Here is a 17,230-nt window from a genome sequence, read left to right as displayed (position 1 = left end):
TTACATGAACCGTTGGTAAATGCTTAGCGGCAGATTTTGGGACCGCTCCTGCAAAACCAGACCGAACATAAGAGTTGGCTGTGATTGAAGAAATGCATTAGCGGATTTATCGCGCACTTTTCCAGTACAAAAAAGTGACAACTTTTAGTTTTCCTTCATTGCCTAGTTCTGTACGTATACTCTGCTATATGTCTAGCGCTATATGCAAACAGTCTATACGATGCTATATTTAGCACGCGGTTGACAGGCGATGTTACTTCGACTATTTACCTATCTGATCGCATTTCTGACAGCTTGGGGCATAAATTAAGTTTTGAAGAAAACAAGTGAGCTTGAAGAAGCCGCTTTATTGGCCGCCAAATGACCACATACAATGGTAAAGGACGGAAAGACATTTAAAGCGGTGCTAAAGCAACAATCTCGCGCATTTAAGCTGCAATGTGCATCCAACCGCAACTCCCGTTATTCTGATTCCCTAGCAAAAACATTTTTTACCAACGCTGTTATGTTTTAAGCCGATGATTTCTGATGCCTTTTCCCATGTCGCGCTAATGCGAAAGTTAACTTTTGCGCGCAAAATGTGATATGCTGGTGCAAGGTGGTGGTTGTTGTGAGCGGGAAAAGCGCGTTTTACCGTGCAATCGACGTAAAGCCCAGCTTGTCAGAAATATGGCACAGTCTCCCCCTAGAGGTCGCCAGAGAGAGTTGAGTGATCAAATTAACGGCGGATGGCAGAAACACTTAAGCTCTGAAAAAACTTGCGTAAAAGCCGAGGATATTTGTTTGAGAATCTGAATAAGCGCATCTGAAAGCTTGCTCAATCGGCGCCATCATCGACACTGATCATCTCCCTTTGAAACATCAATGTGGCCCTATTATGAAAGACTGATCGTGTTCTTTATCACCCTAGAGTGAGGTTTAATGCGAAACTTGCATTGCGCTTTCAAGTTCACCCTCTTTGCTTCTATGTCTGAAACACACTACCCGGAATTATCGCGTTGGTCAAATGTTTTGGGGAATTCCCCAAGATGGAGTAGATTTGTAATAAGGGAGTAATTACTCATTGACATCCACCCGAGCGCAGCCATACGGCTACAAAGGAAAGCTATACAGCTTTCTCAGAAACTTCGTAGTTAAAGAAAAATTCGTCCTGGTCCGGGATTCGAACGTGCGACCACCGCTTCACCGGAGCAGTCGCTCTACCAATTGAGCTAACCGGGACGGCAAGCTTATGGCAAGGCGAGAGCGAATTAATGAATAACTCGAAGTGTTAACTGTGTTGGTCAAATGTTTTGGCCAGTTATCGCGTTCTGACTCCTTGCAGAATGTCATCATTCTGTGCCACAAGACAATTTCTTGAACCGTTTGCAGCCTATACTACGGCGCGCCCTCGGTCCCGATGCCAGCGTCCTAGGGCTGATGAAGCGTGACCAGGACAACCTGACGTTCTTCCTCAGCTCACTGGGCAAGCTGCACACGCTTGGAGTGCAGCTCGACCTGTTTCTACTATACCCACCGGTGCCGGTTCCCGTACCACGGGGCACTCCAAGCATCGGGCACCTTGTCAGCTGGGATCATTCGCAGAAATGGACTGTGGCAAAATGGAACGACTTCCCAAGCTCGAAAAAGGTGGGCAAGAAAAGCCTTGAAGTAATTAAGTCCATCACTAGCGCGGAGCTAGTTTCTCACCGGGTGAATGCTGGCAGCACTCCGCAGAACAGGACCCTGCAAATGGACGCAAGCGCTCACGGGAAAAAAATTAGTTCGGACATAATAACTGCTGATAGGTACCCCTAAATTTCCTAGATTTGTAGAGGCATCCGGCCCGATAGAATGTACCAAAATAGAATTCCCACTGCACAACATGGACACAATGACTAATTTCTTCAAATTTCTCTCCCACGAGCATCATATGGTGTCTCAGCAAATAGGTAATATTTAGGACGTATTTGTAGCTCCTCGCAAGAGCATCGCATACCAAGACAGCTGTTTGGCGCAGAACACGTTTATAGTCTGACATCTAAGCTAGTGGAACTTGTCACTTGTAATCCTGATCACTAAGGGCGCCCTATGAGCATTGCTTGCTTAAATATGAGCTGAAGATTTTACAACTTATGCTATTTGTGCGAAACCCTAAATGCCCATTAGCACAAAACCTTCCGCCGTCCATAACACGAAATTCAAATGATGTCACAACGTCAGTGTACGATGTCAAAAGATGTAAGCGAACATGTACAGTTATGAATGACGAAATGTAATGCACTCGGAACTATTAAAGTCATGAACTGCAACGTAGCATGATTCAGCACATTACCAATAGCGTAATGTAAGGCGCACAGAATTTAAAATTTGTACGAAGTATGAATAGTTATGACTCGCTGTCACAGCCATGACTCAATGTGATCCTGTCATATAGCATGATGAAAATCATGTGAGATGGACATATAATGCTTTCACATTCTCACACGCAAGGAGTCTAAGGTGCCTCTGCCGATATTTGCCCTTTTAGGCCACCATATATATCTTTTGTTCATATGTGTCTGTATTTTTGTATCTTAATACATTGTTTCCCACCTTCTATGATCTTTTGTACAAGATCGCAGTATTCATAAATAAATAAATAAAATCAATTCTCCAATCTACGGCTGCTGTCAGCCTCCACTTAGAACCATGTGGTGAACTTGAATTGGTGCAGAGGAAACACAACTAGAATTAGAAAGCTGGCTTAAGTAAAGGTCATTTTTTGTTTTTAACAACATTTTAACTACCTGCTTTTCATGCCAACAGTGAATTTTACCTGTAAGGCACTTCATCCAACGCCACAGGCATACGATGTCTGACGACTGGGAATAGGATCGGTGGCAATCTATTCTACGTGCTGGGTTGAAAACCGACCTGCAGTTCGCAACATGAAATGATCCGTCCATGTACGCGGCACCCCTCTTATCCGCAGTTTTCCGAGGAGGTTGTGGAGATAGACCTCGACTCCAACGTAGGAGACGCCTACCTAGCTGGCCACCAGCTCGATGGGCGTGTGCTCTATCCGGCGGCCGGCTACATGGTGCTGGCCTGGAAGTGCCTGACCAAGCTCTCCGGCAAGCCATTCGACCAGATGCCTGTGATTTTCGAAGACGTTATCTTCCACCGGGCTACAATACTACCAAAAACCGGTAAGCATCCAACCAGTTTTCTCAGCGGGCCCTTACCTCAACAGTTCTCCTTACGGCCCGCCACTGTGGCTCAGTGGTTACGGCGCTCGGCTGCTGGCCCGAAACACGCGGGTTGGATCCCGGCGGCGGCGGCTGAATTTCGATGGAGGCGAATTTCTAGAGGCCCGTGTACTGTGCGATGTCAGTGCACGTTAAAGAACCCCAGGTGGTCGAAATTTCCGGAGCCCTTCACTACGGCGTCCCTGATAGCCTGAGTCGCTTCGGGACGTTAAATCCCAATAAACGAAACCAAGTTTTCCGTACGTCCGGAGGGTGTGTGTCATTCCTTGGATAAGTGTAACGTAGTGTCATGAAAGACCGAACCTCAAGCTTGGGCATTTTACGAAAACAAGAGCTGCCCGTAGACGAGCTGGATGTGTTCGTTTTTCAAAACAATGAAGCCATGGACGGCGCCATGGGCGGCACGAATTAGAATGAAAGACTACTCCCGTTTCCTGCTAGGAAGGCGAATTTCGACATCGGGGAAGCCATCGCTGAGCCCGCAAGGAGCAAGCGCCATAGCATTTCACTGAACAATCATTCTGATTTATGAGGACTCCTTGGCGTACGGTCATCTGCGATCCGCGGCCGCGCTCTTTCCCTGTTGACCCAGTTTCGAGCGTGAAGAGCGCTCTTTAACTTACTCTAGTTCATGAACATCATTCCTGCGGCATCCACCGCATGTCGCCTGTCGCTTGCACTCGCCTAGCCATAACTTTGACAGGAAGAGCCATTGCGCATTTTTCTTTTCAAGTTTTTTGCCTGTTGCCCGCGGCCTATATTCCAATATCTTGCTTGCACATTGCCATTGGCAAGAGGGCTGTTATGATATTCGTACTTTCGTCGTGACATTCGTGCAACATTTGTTCAAGTTTGTGCTGCAAATATTTTGCATTTCTTGCTGCTTCCTCGTGTCAAAGCATCTCTGATTACGGTGAACTTTTGCAATTTGCGGTAACGTTTCGCAAATTGATTAAAAAGCCACTGCACAAGAATTTGTAGCCCACAAAGCACTACAGTGTGGCACAAATGGGACACGATTTTTCAGAACAACGCCTTTGTAACCGTTTACAAGTATAAAAAACATGCAAAAGAGTGGGTATGAAGTTAATCTGAGAGGACAAATTCTGATTTTCTGATATAATTCTGATATAATATAATTCTGACATAAATCTCACAGGACCATACTGTGGCAGCACTAAGAGAATATTAAGATGAGGCTTTGAAACAAGAGCATTGATTTGTCTTGCACTGAATGCGGACAAAGTTAGCTCTCAATGGTAACAAACACTATCATAACAATGTGTTAGCATGAAAACTACTCTATCCAGACACAGCCAAGCAATACTTTATTACCAGTTCTAAATTATTTTATTCTGCGGCAACTTTTTGCATGTCGCATGGCTACCGAATACTTTGGAATTTCTTTCCTTCTTCACAATTTCGCTAACGGTATTTCACTTCCTTTCACACGCGCACAACATTTATGTGGCATGGCTCCACTTTCAGTAGGTGGACTTAAGCTTTCCGACGTGACTGTAGGTAAGACAGAGCAGAGTTCTTCCAGGCTTTGTAACCTATTAGACTAGCAGCCGTGCTTGCTAGCAAGCAGCGCATTTCCTGCCCTTCGCCTCTTTTCGTTTTTTTTTTCTTTTCTGAAACGTGTTTTTTGTACTGCGCAATGCTTAGTCACACTGGCGCTGCTTAGTTTTCTCGCCATTGCCTTGATTAGTCCTATTGGCAATCACTTGTTTTCTCGTGTAGTTTTGGACCATTCTAAAAAGGCATATAAAAAGCAGGGCGTCTTTAGTCTGTCGAGAATGTTAATATGTTTCATTGGCCACGCATGTAACTTTATGCTAAAATAATTTTTCTTGAAATACAAGCAGAAAAACCCTATTAAGCTTGCCATAACGTACCATGTATCTTTAACGAATTACCGGCTGATTTACTTTCTTTAACCGACCCGCAAAAAACTGCGTGTTGCTGTTCAAGCGTTAGGGGATCTTTAACATGTACTAAAATCTTATCAGTGCTTTTTCATTCTTTCCGTGCCAAAATTTTTATGTTCTTTATATTTACGTCTTTTAATTTTCTTTTGCCTCTGATGGAGCTCTGATGTAGCGCGAAGATTGCCGCGGCTGCCGGTTGCCGCCGCACAAGCCCACTTGTGGCTTCGGCGCTTCCGTTTTTTGTATGTTCTGATTATACTGAAAAGATTATTATTAGTATTATAAGTCAAGATGAATAACTGTAAAGAAGAAGGCGCACATCGAAGAAAAAGACGAAGATTGCCATGCGTTTCATCTGGGTGACCTCGGACTGTTTTCGCCACTGCTCCAGTCTTCCCAGTGCCTCTCAATAAACCCCCGTCTTACATATCTAAGGTTATAAATAAATTCCCACGTTGAACCAGCACGCTGCTCCTGTTGTGCTCACGAGTACCAAAAATTAACCGAGGTTTATCTCTGGTTAAACCTGGCAAGTTGCGTAAGCAAGCAGCAACTGTTTTGCACGAGGCGACCGCGCGTATTTTTTCCCGTTTCTCTCCCGCTTCCTCTCTCCTCTCTCCACATTCCGACACATGCGTCGAGAGCGCGCGACCAGGCGCGCGGTAGCGGCGGCGCAGTGACGGTCCTGCCGCCAGGTGGAGCACGGCGCTCCATCTCTTTGACCTCGCTGCGGCTAAAGGTCAAACGTGGCCACCGCCGGAGGCTACGCGACGGCTCGAAACCTGGCGCAGTATTGCTTACACAGTAAAATGATGGCATACTGAAATTTGCTCCTATCTAAATGCTCTACAGTCCGCCAACGTTATTGAACGGTTCCTTTTTTAGTGATCAGAAAAAGCAATCATGTCTGCCTTAAGTTAAACTGCACTGAAAATGGGGCTGGTCCATTAAGGTATATGTCATATAACTAAGTTGCATGTTTTAAGGTTACTTGGCGACAAGTAAGGAGATTTCATGCCTCGTACTTTGTCACATGTTGGTCCACACTCCCCTAATCACTTGGCCGCAGGCACGGTGCGCCTGCGGGTGCACGTGTTGCCAGTCTCTGGAGAATTCGAAGTCAGCGAGAACGGGTCTCTAGCGGCGAGTGGTCGCATCCGCGTCGCCGCACAAGGAGAGGAGGTCATCGGCATGGATCCGCCAGGCCCGCTTGCGGAGACCATGGCCTATGAGCTCGACGCGGATGACATCTACAAGGACCTCAGGCTTCGTGGTTACGAGTATAGCGGACGCTTCCAGAGTGTCCTGATGGCCGACTTGCACAGTTAGTGATCGGGCACCTTGCCACATTGGGCTATCCTTTTGCAGTTTTAGGAAGACACGAGAGTGTACTGATAGTGTGATGCGGAGCAGCTACGTTTCGACTGTATGTAGTTTGGCTATTTGGTGCAGGTTGGATATCATAGTAGAAAAACACCGCGCCGGCACAATACTCGAAGGTGAGGCACAGAGCACCTGGCGGTGTGCTCTCTGCCTCTTCTTGCGCTCTCTATAAGCGCGTTTTTTTACTCCAAAGGAGTGACTAAACATACTAAATTTTTTAAATATGAAAACGGATGTTGATCGCCGTAAACAAAAGAAGACGTCAGACTTCGCTTGTCTAGGGTATATTCTCTCAGGAGTCATTTAAAAAATAAAATGTTTTGGAATAAGGCGTGAAACAGGTGACCACGAAACAAAGACCATAAAACATTCGTTTTTCAGAGAGTAGATTGCCTGTGAGTAGTTTTGGAGGTCATAGTGCAAGACTCGCATTTTTGAACTTCTTGAATTTGTTCACGTATTGCCCTTTGCAAAATCGTGTAAACCGCTTCTTTTTTTCGTATTTTTTATGTCTTTCAGAACCATGGGGCAAGCTTAAGTGGGCTAACAACTGGGTGACCTTCATCGATGGTATGCTTCAATTCTGCGTCTTGCTTGAGCCGCTGCGGGAATTCAAGCTGCCCGCAAGGATTTCATCTTGCCGCATTGATCCTCGTGTTCATGCTGAGGTTTTTCAGATGGTCGGAGAGAGAGGTTAGTACAGTAAATCACTGTTTGTTCTCTTGACTATAACACAAGGTTAGCGGGCTCTTGAAAAATAATCGATAGACATCACCACGGTGACAAAACAGAACATTATTCAAGCACTTTACTAAAAGTACCGAAGAGAAATCGAAGTTGTTACGCATCGACAAATTACCTGGTTGTAATGAAAAAGAAAAATCCTTTACTCAACATGAAGGTTGAAGAGAGCACACAGTACTTTAAAAATTGTAATAAGTATGGACGGCGCTACAAGCGGATATTTCGCGTGCGAACAGCGTAGTCCTAGCGATTATTTTCATGGTGATCTTTAAAGCGGCAAGACACCGTCATTCACTTTGATATGGTGATCACGCAGATTTCATATGGCCATCAGAAGTTTGTGTAGTGGCGCAAAAATTATTATTTCGAAATTTTCAAGGAAAACTGCACCTTTAATATGTCCGTCGCAACAAAAACAATCACAAAATGTCACACAATCGATTTCAGCTAAGATCAGATGAGTGAAGGTGTCATCAGTGTTCTTTTCTTCCCTAATACAAACATGTAGAAAATAAAGCAATTTCGCAGTCTTTCATGAACATGAATTTCCACTGTGATGAGAAGTTTCTAGAAAGTGTTTTGAGTTTTTCGTCACTAAATACCAACGAAAGAATACCAGCCAAAATTAGGATAAAAAAAGGACAGCATACTTTATCACGGCCAGCTTAGTTGAATGAACGATTCAGTTTAATAATATTAGGCAACTCTATGGCTATAGGGGATAAAAATTGGGGTTCAGTGAGATCTTGTCCTTAAGCATCATTCGAGATCCTACCACTGATTCATGTGGCGAAATGGAGCTTGAACTGTAAAGAAACGTTGCATATGCTCATCGCTGTTTCATCTGGACTCTTCTTGGGCAACATCCAGGCGAGTGCAAGTTTTTCACCCTCTGCTTTTCTATACTTGAGCGCCAAATATTTAAACGTGTTCCACAAAAATAAAAACTGGTATGGCGCAAGAAACGGGGACACAGAAGGCACACAAAACACAGGACTGACGCCAACTTGCAACTGGGGTTTATTGCACCAAGCCTGCCTTTTATACCACAACCAGGTCATATCAACGAAAGCGTAAACGTTGTACATATAAAACGGCAATTCATGCGACCACTGGCAATAAAGTAACGCTGATCTCTCGAGACTGGCACGTTGAGACTGCAATCAGGTTGATACACGTAATGGCAGGTTCGGTGCGGAAGCTTCGAAAGAGGAAATCAGATCGCGTGCTACAGGAGCACGTCATCGTCATCAGATCGCGTGCTACAGGAGCTGTAGCACGCGATCTGATGACGAGGAATTCTGGTCCATTTACGTTTTCTCGGCGCAGTTTTGTGTATTCGTTGCGAGCCAGATGCCAAGTTACGAGGTTTCTCTGTTCTTTCTTGCACTTCCTCCTTAACACTTGTCCAACGAATTACGCTTGTGTGGTTTAGCTTTCCAATAAGACGTGTGACAGGTACTGCCCTCTTTTCCTCCGTGAAAGCAGTTTTCTCTCTCTTGGCTTCAGTTAGCATCACTCCTCTATAAACAACCACATGTTATTTTTCTTCAATCGTTATTTATATTTCTTCTTTTCCTTCATCATGAAGTTCTTTCTGTTCTCCTCTTGTATTTATTTCCCTTCGTCATCTTTCTTGACCTTGCTTAGATCTTATGAGAGAAGCCAACAGCCACAGAAACCAAGGGGCACAGGGGATTTTAATTAATTTATTTATTTTGTGGTGTTGATCAATTTAGAATATTACTGAATATGTTATCGCTTAAAGCTAATTGATTAGAAAAGCAGAAGAAAAAACAACCACATGCCGCCGGTGGGATCCTAGCCCAGGACCTCCTAATTACGCGCCCGGTGCTCTACCGCTGAGCTACGGCGACGGCTGTCAAACCTTCTGCTTTCGCGGGTATTTATGTTTACAAATAACCTAACCTTGGGAGTGTTCACCAGCGCCACCCACGTTCTTAAGCGGCGGACGTAGCACGTACTGAGTTACCGCTGATGTGACGTAGAACTCATCGAACGGCGAGGGTGGAAGCTGTGTGAGAACCCTCTTATGCTTCCTAAGGCATCAAGGCTGCCAGAACCGAGGCCCTCGTTAAGCAATTAAGCAGACAAGGAAAGGGGAATGAGGGGCTCGTTATAAATATGAGAGAAGCCAACAGCCACAGAAACCAAGGGGCACAGGGGATTTTAATTAATTTATTTATTTTGTGGTGTTGATCAATTTAGCTATGACGTAATTTAGCTATCAATTTTCTAAATTGATCAACACCACAAAATAAATAAATAAATTAAAATCCCCTGTGCCCCTTGGTTTGTGTGGCTGTTGGCTTCTCTCATATTGCCACGTATCATTGTAGTGTTTGTTCGTTCACGCTCAAGGCTGCAGGAAAGGGTTGTTATCACTTTTGTTCGTGACGCGAGAAGCGACCACACTAATCTCGATTGATCGCAGCCATGAAAGGCTGCATCTAGGTTTTTCCAGATTTCTGCAGATGATCTTGTCTTGTTATCTGGAAGTTTCCTTGCCGGCTTTAAATTGAGCGATGTCGCGAGCGGCGGACATTCGTAGATCGACGATTGACGAGCACGCTTGTTGCTTACGCCGCCACCGAGTGATTCAGTGGGCGCATTTGTTTTTCAGTCCCGGACTGTCCGGGACTACTTGCGGACTCGAGTCCGGTATTTGTTTTTCTCGGGCAGCCCGAAAGCTCCGCCCACCTGCTTGCATCGCCATAGCAACGCGTTCGTTTTTAGCCTATGGCAGTCCGCGGGCTGCTTGGGGCTGCTGAGAAGGCAGCAGACGATAGCTGCGCGCCGCGCTGGCAGCCATATTAAGTTAGACTCCGTGTGCATTTTGAGTGCTTTTCGTGTCCCTGGAGGTCGATATCATGCGTTAAACCTTCACATGAGCTCCGTAGCTCCTCTCTGAGCCATCGCAAGACTTTTTGTTCTTGCATCTTCGTTTATTTTCTTGAAATCCACCGCACACGGACGCGCGTTCGGAGCTGCGAGCGCGTATTGTTTGCTCGTGTCGTCAAGAGGTTCTTGTTTGCTTGTTTTGCCACATGCTGTCTGTACGCTTACCTGAAAGCATCGCAGGTGAACCACTCGTATACTGGAGCAGCTATAGAGCTTGTTGTCAACATTTTTGCGGAGGCTTTCGTCTATCCGCCTTTCCGCAACGAGTTGGGCTACTTTGTGCGAACTTCGCCGCAAGCAGTAGCGGCGAGCATACCTCCGAAGCTGAGTTCTGTAATGCACCTACGCTAAGCTGACAGTACAGTCTTTAAATCGACTCAGTATCATGATCGAGCGCATGGCGTTGCTTCGGCGTTGCTTCGGCGTCGTAGTGGCCGTGGCATGCATCGTCTGCTAGCAGATGACAGCGTCCTTGTACGGTAACCGAGGGGGAGCCCGACTCTGGCGCCGTGCTCGAAAGCAGCCTATGGCAAGTAGGTCATGTGACCATGACGCTTTTCCTGTCCGAGCGGAAGCCGAGACCTGCCAGCAAGTAGTCCGGGACTGGAAAAACAAATGCGGCCAGTTCTTTTCCGGGCGCAAGTCAGCCCAAATAAAGAGCTTCGTTTGCAAGTATTTCTGGTGTCTTCCTGACTGCTGGACTGCCGTCACTACAACGTGACATCTGGTGGAGGTGCTGGGTAGCCTTCCATGTACCGGCCACCCCCTACAAGCCGTGACGCCAGCCCTCTGAGTCATCAACCGCAGGACCTGAGTCCAGTCCACCGCGCTAGCCGACGCCTGCAAGGGGACGCACCAGAGTTCGGGAATCTGCCGGACCCTACCCGGAAGCGGAAGCCAGCTGCAACGTCTACCATGAGCTTGCCCCAGACGACGACTCCAATCATTCTTCACCAGCCCCGGGTGCCACCAACTTTCGACGCTTCGCCTGGCGCCGATCCCGAAGAATGGCTTGAGCAGTTCGACCGTGTGGCTATCTTCAACAACTGGGACGATGCCACGAAACTTAGGTACGTCTTCTTCGCCTTGGAGGGGCCAGCAAAAGTCTGGTTTGAGAATGAGGAAGCCAACCTCACGAACTGGGAAACCTTCAAGGAGCAGCTTCTAAAGACCTTCACGAACGTCATGCGAAAGAAGAGAGCCCAGCAGCTGCTACAGTCTCGCATACAACACCCAAACGAGACCGTTGCTGTGTACACTGAGGAAATGAAGCGTCTCTTCCGGCGTGCCGACGCGAGCATGAAGGAAGAAGAGAAGGTGAAGTTGCTTATGCGAGGAGTTAAAGAGCAACTATTTGCCGGCTTCGTTCGCAACCCTCCGAAAACCGTCGCGGAATTCGTAGAAGAGGCATCCACAATGGAGAAAACTCTTGACGCCCGAGCCCGCCAGTATGACCGCCAGCAGCGCTTTTTGTCAGCAAGCTCCATGGACACCGGTAACAGCGATAACCTGCGGGAGGTTATACGTGAAGTTGTGCGAGAGGAGCTCCGACGATTGCTGCCAACGGGAATGCAGCCGCAACTTTCATCGCTCACTGACGTCATCCGGGACGGGGTTCAACAGGCCTTGGGTGTGACGCCGGCACCCACGACGCCTCTGCAGCCCCCAGCCATGACTTACACCGCAGCTGTGCGCCGTCCTGCCCCTCGACGACGGGACCCAAGCCCCTATCGCCCTCAGCCAGCTGCGTTGGACCGCCGCCCACTCGCCCCAACCCGCCCGTCCTACGAGCGACGCGCGCAGCCGAGGAAATGCGACGAGTGGAGAACTCCCGACCAGCGCCGCCCACTATGCTTCCACTGTGGCGAAGCCGGTCACGTCCTCCGGCACTGCCCATACAGAAGACTGGGCATCCGAGGGTTCTCTTACGACGCTCCACGGCCCCGACCCGGCCAGCGACCAGCCGAAATTGAGAAATTTTTGCGTCGGGAAGAATGCTCACCACCCAGCCACCTGTCACGTTCCCCGTCGCCATCGTCCCCGCGCTTTGTTTCTCCTAGCCGAGGTTACGCCGTGCGTGGACGCTCCCCCAGCCCCCAAAGGTTAAACTAAATAAAGCAGCCTCTGGAGGTGAGGTTGCTTCTAAGCGCAATGACAAAGATCCTCCATCGACGAGTACTCAAGACCATGCCTGAACTACGACGACGACACCAACGACGACGCGGCCAGACTTGAAGCTTTTACCGCTGCCCAGTGAAGTAACGTCGCAGTACGCCCACCGCAGCCTCACTACTCGACGAAGCCGAGATCGGACACCGAAGACAACGTGCAATACCGGAACGCGAACAAGTGACCTTGAAGTTACGGTCGACGGTCACGCGGTTACTGCCTTGGTGGACACGGGAGCTGACTACTCTGTCATGAGTGGCCCACTCGCTGTCCGACTCAGGAAGGTAACAACAACCTGGCAAGGCCCTTTGATCTGCACCGCAGGTGGCAACCTGATCACGCCGTCAGGACGCTGCACCGCGAGAGTTACTGTAAATGGGAGAACCTATGCGACAACCTTCCTGATCCTACAGCCATGCTCGAGAGACGTGATTTTGGGAATGGACTTCCTGAACGAACATCGGGCGATCATCGACCTTCGATCTAAGTCGATCAAGCTTTCCACGGAAAAAGCCATACCTGTTGCGACGAGCGCGACTCATCACGTCGCCTTAAACGTCCTCGATGAAGCATTGAGCGTGCCGCCCCGATCAAGTGTTCTCGTCGGCATAGGTACTGGAGACATCGAAAATGCCTAAGGCGTTATCGAGGGGAACACCCAGTTACTCCTGGATCGAGGATTGGGCGTCGCGAGGGGAGTCGCCGAAATCCGAAATGGCCAATCCCAGGTGTTGCTAACCAAGTTCACCGAAGAATACCGGCATCTAAACAAAGGTACGACGATCGCTTTCCTCGACGAGCTGGCAGACATCAGAGACGTATTTGCCCTACCCGACCAACCCGCAGAACTATTTGACCAAGGCCATCAACCCACGTTCGACATCAACCCGGAATTACCCCGGAGCAGACAAGACCAAATACGCAGTCTTCTTCAAAGGTACACCGATTGCTTCTCATCAGCATCGAATGTGCGACGAACCCGGCTTGCCAAGCACCGCATTGTCACAGACGAGCACGCACGACCACTGCGACAGAGCCCCTACCGCGTATCGCCGCTAGAACGCCAAGCTATCCGCAAACAAGTTAAGGAAATGCTTCGTGACGACGTCATCCAGCCATCGAGGAGCCCCTGGGCAGCACCGGTCGTTCTAGTGAAAAAGAAAGACGGCACCCTTCGCTTTTGCGTCGATTACCGCCGCCTGAACAACATTACGAAGAAGTATGTCTACCCCCTCCCCCGCATCGACGATACACTGGACCGGCTGTGCAACGCTAAGTACTTCTCATCGATGGACCTGAAGAGCGGCTACTGGCAAATTGAAGTCGACGAAAGAGATCGCGAGAAGACTGCGTTCATCACGCCAGACGGACTCTTCGAGTTCAAGGTGATGCCATTCGGCCTCAGCTCTGCCCCAGTGGCGTTCCAGCGAGTAATGGATACGGTGCTCGCAGGCTTCAAGTGGCAGATTTGCCTAGTCTACTTAGATGACGTTGTTGTCTTCTCCTCAAGCTTTGAAGACCACCTCAGAAGGCTTCGGATAGTGCTGGAAACGATCAAGTCTTCAGGCCTGACACTGAAACCAGAGAAGTGCCACTTCGCCTACGAGGAGCTGCTATCCTTGGTCACGTCGTAAGCAAGGATGGAGTTCGCCCAGACCCCAAGAAGACGGCTGCGATCGCAGAGTTTCCACAGCCTAATGACAAGAAGGCTATACGCCGATTCCTTGGATTGTGCGCTTATTACCGGCGATTCGTCAAGAACTTTTCGCGCATCGCTGAACCTTTGACCCAACTTACCAAGACTGACGTGCCTTTTAAATGGGAAAGGCCGCAAGAGGAAGCTTTCAACGAGCTGAAGCGCCGCTTACAGTCCCCTCCTGTGCTCGCGCACTTTGATGAAAACGCCGAAACCGAAGTTCATACCGATGCAAGCGGGGTGGGCTTAGGAGCGGTCCTCGTTCAGAAAAATGGCAGACAGGAGAAAGTTATCGCGTACGCTAGCCGTTCACTGTCGAAAGCCGAAGCCAACTATTCGACGACGGAGAAAGAATGTCTCACCATTATTTGGGCCACATCCAAATTTCGCCCCTACCTATACGGATGACCATTCAAGGTTGTGAGCGATCACCATGCTCTGTGCTGGTTGGCCAATTTGAAAGATCCCTCCGGCCGCCTTGCTCGTTGGAGCCTGCGTCTTCAAGAATTCGACATAACTATAGTCTACAAATCTGGCCGCAAGCATTCCGATGCTGACTGCCTATCGCGAGCCCCCGTAGACGCAGCACCGGAAGAGGAAGACGACGACGCTTTCTTAGGACCGGTAAGCGCCAGCAGTTTCGCGCAGCAGCAGCGCTCGGATCCTGAGTTGCAAAGCCTAGTTGATTATTTGAAAGGCAAGACCGCATCGCCTCCCCGGGGGTTCAAGCGCCAACTTTCGTCCTTCTTCCTTCACAATGATGTCCTTCTGAAGAAGAACTTCGCGCCCAACAGGACAGTGCATCTTCTTGTCGTGCCCAAAATTCTCAGGCAAGAAATTATGCAGGCATGTCATGATGAGCCGACTGCAGGGCATCTCGGGATTGCTCGCACGTTGCACCGCATCCAGGAGAAGTACTATTGGCCGCGGCTAGCTACCGACGTTTCCCATTACGTGAAAACGTGCTGTGAGTGTCAGCGACGGAAAACGCCTCCGACTAGGCCAGCCGGACTCCTGAACCCCATACCACCGCCAACTAAGCCCTTTCAGCAAATCGGGATGGACCTCCTCGGCCCCTTTCCGACTTCATCATCAGGTAACAAGTGGATCATCGTGGCCACCGACTACATGACCCGCTACGCCGAAGCAAATGCGTTGCCTAGTGGTACCGCAACAGAAGTTGCAAAACTTTTTGTCGAACAAGTTCTCCTTCGACACGGCGCACCCGAAGTGCTCATCACAGACAGAGGAACAGCATTTACAGCCGAGCTGACGCAAGCCATTTTAAAGTACAGCCAGACAAGCCATCGGAGGACAACTGCCTATCATCCGCAAACCAACGGACTCACAGAGCGTCTGAACGAGACCATCGCAGACATGCTCTCCATGTACATCGACGCCGAACACAAGACGTTGGACTCTATTCTGCCCTACGTGATCTTCGCCTATAATACTGCCGCCCAGGAGACAACCAGGTTTACTCCATTCCAGCTGGTATACGGCAGGAAGCCCACGACAACTCTCGACGCAATGCTCCCGCACGTTTCCGACGAAGACAACCTTGACGTCGCGGCCTACATTCATCGCGCCGAGGAAGCCCGAAGACTTACGCGGCTTCGCATTCAAGACCAGCAGCACACCGACGCCCGACGCTACAATCTGCGCCGACGAGACACGCATTACAAGCAATCGGAAGGTGGCTGGTATGTTCGGAAGATATTTACCGCTGAAGGAGGAGGGTAAGACGAAAGCCGAGCACTGCAACAAAGAAGAATGGTTGCCACGGGAAAGAAGATGGAGAATATGGCTAGAGCAGAAAAATGTTGCATGCTGTCTTTGCGGCAGCTGCTGCGAAGTGATCCACCCGAGGAGAGGCTCAGTGGCGGTGGCGCAGCATTCTTTTAGAGGAGGATTGGAGATGAGCGCTAGTCGAAGGCACAGTATGATGAAATTTTTGCACAAATAGGAAGATTGATCTTTAACTATACAAGCATGCCGTCTCAAATTCCTGACCTCAATATGTCACGAAATGCTAACACCTGAACAGCTTTCGCTCCATCTCGCGTTGGAAATAATAGCCGTCCTGTGAGGTCTTTTTCGTCTCACCTTCCTGTCGTTTTTCTCAGTTTGTTTCTTTTTTATATTTTCTTTTTTTATTGCTTGGGTATTGCTTACCTTGGCTTGGCTACTAAGCACTTCTGAGTCAACGCAAACCAAGCCAAGTGTGCCGCCTTCTTCAGGGTTTGGATATGGACGCCAGTTCGCCGCCGTGGATTGAGCGAAAAGTTGCTGCGACGCTACTTTGGCCCGTACAGGGTTATCCGTCGCATCGGTGACCTCGACTATGAAGTCATCCCCGACGGCACGACAGCATCTCAGCGACGCCGCCCACGCCCGGAAGTCGTACATGTCGTACGTCTGAAGCCATATTATGAACGCTAAAGGACTCGAAGTTTCAGTCTCCGTGTTTGTTTTCATTTTAAAGCATCGAGACGATGCTTCTTTGGAAGGGGGGTAATGCCACGTATCATTGTAGTGTTTGTTCGTTCACGCTCAAGGCTGCAGGAAAGGGTTGTTATCACTTTTGTTCGTGACGCGAGAAGCGACCACACTAATCTCGATTGATCGCAGCCATGAAAGGCTGCATCTAGGTTTTTCCAGATTTCTGCAGATGATCTTGTCTTGTTATCTGGAAGTTTCCTTGCCGGCTTTAAATTGAGCGATGTCGCGAGCGGCGGACATTCGTAGATCGACGATTGACGAGCACGCTTGTTGCTTACGCCACCACCGAGTGATTCAGTTCTTTTCCGGGCGCAAGTCAGCCCAAATAAAGAGCTTCGTTTGCAAGTATTTCTGGTGTCTTCCTGACTGCTGGACTGCCGTCACTACAACGTGACAATATTTATAACGCGCCCCTCATTCCCCTTTCCTTGTCTGCTTAATTGCTTAGATCTTGTTAGTCGCGTTTTATTTGTTATCTTTTTCGTTTCTTGTTCCGTTTTATTAAAGGAGTCAATGTGCTGTGCGATGTCAGGGCACGTTAAATATCCCCAGGTGGTCGAAATTATTCAGGACACTCCTCGCGGTTTTGGTGTTGATGCGCAGCGACATATAAAGGTGTCATAGCTATCGGGTCCATTGGTGTCTTCTTTGAC

General features: G+C 48.7%; 1 protein-coding gene across 1 annotated transcript in view; it reads left to right on the top strand.

Moving 5' to 3' along the window:
• The window catches only part of LOC149348178 (fatty acid synthase-like), a 73,116-nt gene that overhangs the window by 30,174 nt on the left and 25,712 nt on the right, over positions 1 to 17,230 (top strand). Inside the window, exons 11-14 of the mRNA XM_089585760.1 lie at positions 1,372 to 1,629; positions 2,954 to 3,170; positions 6,231 to 6,485; positions 7,064 to 7,237. Of these exons, the coding sequence (XP_089441886.1) occupies positions 1,372 to 1,629; positions 2,954 to 3,170; positions 6,231 to 6,485; positions 7,064 to 7,237 (904 nt within the window). The remainder of the gene's footprint in view (positions 1 to 1,371; positions 1,630 to 2,953; positions 3,171 to 6,230; positions 6,486 to 7,063; positions 7,238 to 17,230) is intronic.

The sequence above is a fragment of the Amblyomma mixtum genome, chromosome 4 (genome assembly GCF_055824585.1).
Source record: "Amblyomma mixtum isolate Tamu chromosome 4, ASM5582458v1, whole genome shotgun sequence".
Lineage (NCBI taxonomy): Eukaryota > Metazoa > Arthropoda > Arachnida > Ixodida > Ixodidae > Amblyomma > Amblyomma mixtum.
Note: the sequence above shows the minus strand (reverse complement) of the source record. Positions and strands in the feature narration are given on the sequence as shown.